General features: G+C 50.1%; 1 protein-coding gene across 1 annotated transcript in view; it reads right to left on the bottom strand.

The window, feature by feature from the left end:
- Positions 1-3,213: 3,213 nt before the first annotated feature.
- LOC107107644 (calcium-transporting ATPase type 2C member 2-like) overlaps positions 3,214-5,345 on the bottom strand; it is a gene marked incomplete at its 5' end in the record, with an annotated part of 27,721 nt that continues 25,589 nt past the window's right edge. The window contains one exon of the mRNA XM_015407945.1: positions 3,214-4,088. Coding sequence (XP_015263431.1) covers positions 3,970-4,088 — 119 coding nt within the window. The remainder of the gene's footprint in view (positions 4,089-5,345) is intronic.

Here is a 5,345-nt window from a genome sequence, read left to right as displayed (position 1 = left end):
AGTTCGAAAGCAAGAAATTGCAAGTAGATAAATAGGTACCACTTCGGTGGGAAGGTAACAGCGTTCCGTGCGCCTTGGTGTTTAGTCATGCTGGCCACATGACCACGGAAAAGTCTTCGGACAGCGCTGGCTCCTCGGCTTTGAAACGGAGATGAGCACCACAACCCTAGAGTCGGACTCGACTGGCTTTTGAGCAAGGGAACCTTTACCTTTACCTAGGCAGTGGCAAACCCCCTCTGAATGTCTCTTGCTTTGACCTGGATGGCCCAGGCTAACCTGATCTCAGGAGCTAAGCAGGGTCGGCCCTGGTTAGTACTTGGATGGGAGACCAACAAGGAAGCCCAGGGTCGCTACGCAGAGGCAGGGAATGGCAAACCACCTCTGAACGTCTCTTGGCTTAAAAACCCCACGGGGTCGCCATAAGTCGGCTGAAGCTTGACGGCACATCCCACCACAAGTCCAAGCCAGGAAAAAAGAAGAGAGAATTATAATTCTATGTTTAAATTAGCTAGTTTATACTCTGTGGTGTATCTGGCTAATTTATCTATTCCGGTTGGCATCCATATTTGTGTTATGCCCGAGTCTCGTTGCCTGTGACCTTTCTTGATACCAGAGAGGGCATGTAAAAGAACTGTGTCCCCCCACTTAAAGAAAGGCAAACCACCTCTGAATGTCTCTTGCTTTGACCTGGATGGCCCAGGCTAACCTGATCTCAGAAGCTAAGCAGGGTCGGCCCTGCTTAGTACTTGGGTGGGAGACCAACAAGGAAGTCCAGGGTTGCTACGCAGAGGCAGGCAAGGGCAAATCCACCTCTGAACGTCTCTTGGCTTAAAAACCCCACAGGGTCGCCATAAGTCAGCTGAAGTTTGATGGCACATCCCACCACAAATCCAAGCCAGAAAAAAAAAAACAGAAGAAAAGAGGAGAAAATTATAATCCTATGTTTAAAGTAGCTAGTTAAAGTAGCTAAAGTAGCTACTCTGTGGTGTATCTAGCTAATCTATCTATTCCGGTTGGCATCTTTATTTGTGTTATGCGCGAGTCTCGTTGCCTGTGACCTTTCTTGATACCAGAGAGGGCATGTAAAAGAACTGTGTCCCCCCACTTAAAGCTGTACCCATTCCACCATCATCACCCCACCATGGGAGATGCTTCTCGAAAAGGGCTTCCCTTCACCCCCAGACAGTCTCACGAAACCGACTTTGTACATTAACGATCGCAATCTTTTTTAGGCAACTATTACAATCTTGTTGTGCCAGTGGGTGCTTCGGGAATTTTGAGAGATGACCACAAAACGGCTGCCGTAGAAGACAGAGGGTTAGTCATAGAGGTCATTTCGGGGGGGGATCGCGGGGGATCGCAGTTCCCCGGGTGAGGTACGGTGGGGGCACATGACGAAGCCCTGCCCCCTTCTCCCGGCCACCCCGCTTCCGGCCCTCATTCAGCCAGGAGGAGGCAGGAAAGTTGCTTCCTCCCTGCCTCTCCCCACCCCTGCCTGCCTGGGGCCAGGGAGGGCCTTCACGGGGCTTCCTTGCACTCCTGCCGGCCTTGAAGGTCCACCGCCGGGAGCTGCAAGGCCGGTAGCGGCGGCCGGGACCGTTGGGGGCAAGGTGTGTGGCCTTATGACACACTTCCGGTGATGTCAGGGGGTGTGGCATATGCTAATGAGTTATGCTAATGTGTTCTCCTAGCTCTTTTTCTACAAAATGACCCCTGGTCAGTCACAACGTGGTTGCTGTGTGAGGGGGAGGGGCCATCCCCCAATGTTGGCCGGTTCCAGGCCAGGCATCCTTCCACGGCAGAGGTAGCTGCTCCCCGTAGGCCCGAAGGTTATCACGCACTAGCCTCTTCTTCAGTACCTCCTGCAAGGAGGTGGAGAACATCTAGGATGTTCACTTTACAGGTGAGATGCTTTGGAGGAGAAGCAAGTGGGCCCCGTTGGGCATCACTGCAACAAAGTGGGAAGATTAAAGGCAGGAAGGAGCCTCTGGAGGAAGGCTCCCGCCTGGTTTTCAAATGGGCAGTGAAGGGAGGCAGATAGAGCGATAAGGAGTTTCCCATCAGACACTTGTGGGCCAGGCAGAGGGACGAGTGCCCCCCCCCCCCAGCAAGTCAAGTCGGGTTCCTTTAGCCTCGAGTGGAGAACAAAAGAAGGAAGATCAAAGACCTGCTCCGTTTTGAACGAAGGAGGAGGGGAGTTTTATTGCCAGCTTCCCCAAGGGTAGGAAGCGGAGTTTAAACGTGGGCGGAGTGACAGATGTGTCTTTTGATCTCCTTCCAATCAACTCCGGTGGCATCACAGTACCGTTTCCTGCCTTTTTATCATTTGACCTTTATTTCTAAGGAGTCGACTGTGAGCGGGCACACGCACGTGCCTTTGATGTTTGTTTTCCTTTAGTGAGGTGCCAGCCTCCAGGTCAGTGTTCCCTCTAAGCTGAGTGAGTGTGAGCTAGCTCACAGCTTTCTAGCCTCCGGCTCACACGTTTTTGTCTCAGCTCAGGAAGGATGTCTCCAGAGCAAGCTCATTTATGCAGGAGCCAAATCGCTCGCTCACCACTTGAATGCCAGTAGCTCACCCAAGTAGAATTTTTTGCTCACAAGTCTCCACACCTTAGAGGGAGCATTGCTCCAGGTGTGTTTTTAGCCCGGGCGAAATCATGGTTGCATAGATCGTCCTATTTGGCATGGGCCTTAGAGCCAGGTACATACTCTCTCTTTGTGTGCGTTCCCCACAATAATAGTTTTCTGAGCTTGTCTGTGTCTTGTGGTGGACTGGGACTGAGTGACATACTAGGTCAGGCAAGACCTGGGTTCAAGTCTCCCCTTAGCCATAATGCTCATGGGGTGACTTTGGGCTAGTCCCCTCTCTCTCAGCCTGGCCTAGCTCACAGGGCTGGAGGATAAAATGCTGGAGGGGAGAAAAATGTCCACCACCCTCAGCCGCTTAGAGAAAGGGTGGGATGTGGGCTTGCCAATTGGTTGGGAAATACCTGGAGATTTGGGGGTGGGGCTTGGGGAGGGGAGGGACCTTTGCAGGGTATAATGCCATAAAGTCTGCACTCCAAAATAGACATTTTCTCCAGGTGAACAAATATCATCTGGAAATCAGCTATAAATCTCGGGGATCTCCAGGCCCCACCTGGAGGTTGGCAACACACGCAGGGATACTATGTGCCTGAGAGAAGCAGAAACTTTTTTTGTGTGGAACTTGAAGCGTTGAGGATTAGATTGGAAATCCTGTTATGGTGCTAATCGCATTTTCACATCTCCTCTGAATCGTTTTATATAACAATAGTGTTTCAGAATCCAGGCACTGCTGAATGAATAAATGTTTCTGGATCCTTCCTGTAATGTTCTCTCTCCTGCAATGCCTTGTTCTGTTCACCGTATTTGTGTGCCTTATTAGACAGCCAGCGTGAGCCCCACCCACGGAATGGCTGCAGTTCTTTTTGACTTTTCTGGGATCTCTTCTAGAAGAAGTCCATGCTCCTAACCACTGCACCAAACTGGCTTCTTGTCTCTCACTTCTGTCTTAATGCTGTACTTGTCTGAATTTTCCCAATAGTAACTCAACTGCACGGTTAAAGAGCTGCCCATTTGGACAAAACACACGCTGGTCTGGCATCTTTCGTACGCTGCCTTTATAAAGAGACATGTTTTGTTAGCAAAAAGGTTCATTGCAACTTAAATAAATAAGTGGATGAGGACAGTGCCCTGCGTTCTGTTTCCATGTGCCCCGTTCCTTTGCCTTCTAGGAGATGACAATCGGTGGCTCAGGAAAGCCCTTCATAGCGAGTTTTAATTACTCTTCGGGACAACGAAGGCCCTGTCGATCTGCAGTCACTTGAAAATGATCCAAAATGTGAAAAAGGAATAGTAGGTTTGATGGGTCCCATGTGAATCCTGCAACCACCCAATTTCATTCCAATGGCATCCCAAACGTAGCAGAAATGGCGTGGCATGTCTCGGTCACACGGTCACTTCTTGGTCCTTGTCCGTCTTTGTCCGGCAGCAAAACCTCTCGCACACTTTGACGAGTTCCGATAGGATGAAAACAGAGGAGGCCAAGCCGGTTAGGAACAACAGGTCTGTGGAGGATGGAGAGGGCAGTAAGAAATGCTCATTCCAGGGGAGGAGGAGGAGGAAGAATTTGTTGTGTGCCTGGATCGATTGTTATCACAAACTAGCATCAATAGTGTTCACCTGGGGATTTGCCCTCTGCATAAACAGCAAGTGAATTATAATGTGCTTCTCTGCCCCTAATAGTTATTGCTGCTAGCTGTTGCACTCATCCTGCAGGCTCCTGAACAACATGAGCCCGTCTACCACATGTTAACAGCGAATGGACAGCAGGGCTATTTTGGGGCAGGAACGCACAGGAACGGAGTTCCGGCTGGCTCCTGAGTTGGCCACGCCCAGCAGGAACTCATTAGCATAATAGGCTACACCTAACAGCAGACACTCATTAGGATTGGCTACATTAGGGGTGTGTGGCCTAACATGCAAAGGAGTTCCTGCTACAAAAAGAGCCCTGATTCAAACAAGGTAAACAGAATAAGAAGCAAAAGGTGGGTGTGGCTGGACGAGCACACTTCTGGTAACATGGAGGTGCGGCCTAATGTGCTAATGAGCTGTGCTGTCAGGGGTGTGGCCTAATATGCTAATGATTTCTGCCATTGGGTGTGGCCTATTATGCTAATGAGTTCCTGCTGGGCTTTTTCTACAATAAAAGCCCTGCCTACATGTATGTGTGTACATCTGTTTATAAGAAAGAGCCGATATGTGTTCACTTTATAAATGAAACCGGGGGCCAGTTCTGGGATAAATGTGGGGCTCAAGTCAAACATTCAGATGTACATTAAGAATTAAAACCCCTAAGTTCCCACCTCAGCTGTGATTTTAGCTGCCCGCTTCATTTTTATCATTAATTTCCCCCATTCAGTAGATCTGTTTCTAGATCTTCCAGTGTCTTGTCTAGATTGACCCACAGAACTGCGGTTTTAAATGGACACTGAAAGGTTTCTGGCCCTGACCTGGAACACCCAAGCTAACCTGATCTTGTTAGATCCTGGAAGCTAAGCAGGGCCGGTTCTGGTTAGTAGTTGGACGGAAGACCACCAAGGAATACCAGGGTCACTATGCTGAGGCAGGCAACGGCAAAACACCTCTGGAACATCTCTTGTCCTGAAAACCCTATGGGGGTTCCATAAGGTTGCTGCAACTCGACAAAGTAAATATAAGCCCCGGTCACACGGGCCGGATATCGCGGGGGGGAGGCGTGGCTGTTTGCCCCGCAGCGAAATAACGTGCGACTGCGCGATCAGGCGTCCCCTCGCGGTCCCGTC

This window comes from Gekko japonicus, unplaced genomic scaffold (genome assembly GCF_001447785.1).
Source record: "Gekko japonicus isolate JY-2015 unplaced genomic scaffold, Gekko_japonicus_V1.1 scaffold6213, whole genome shotgun sequence".
Taxonomy (NCBI): Eukaryota; Metazoa; Chordata; class Lepidosauria; order Squamata; family Gekkonidae; genus Gekko; species Gekko japonicus.
Note: the sequence above shows the minus strand (reverse complement) of the source record. Positions and strands in the feature narration are given on the sequence as shown.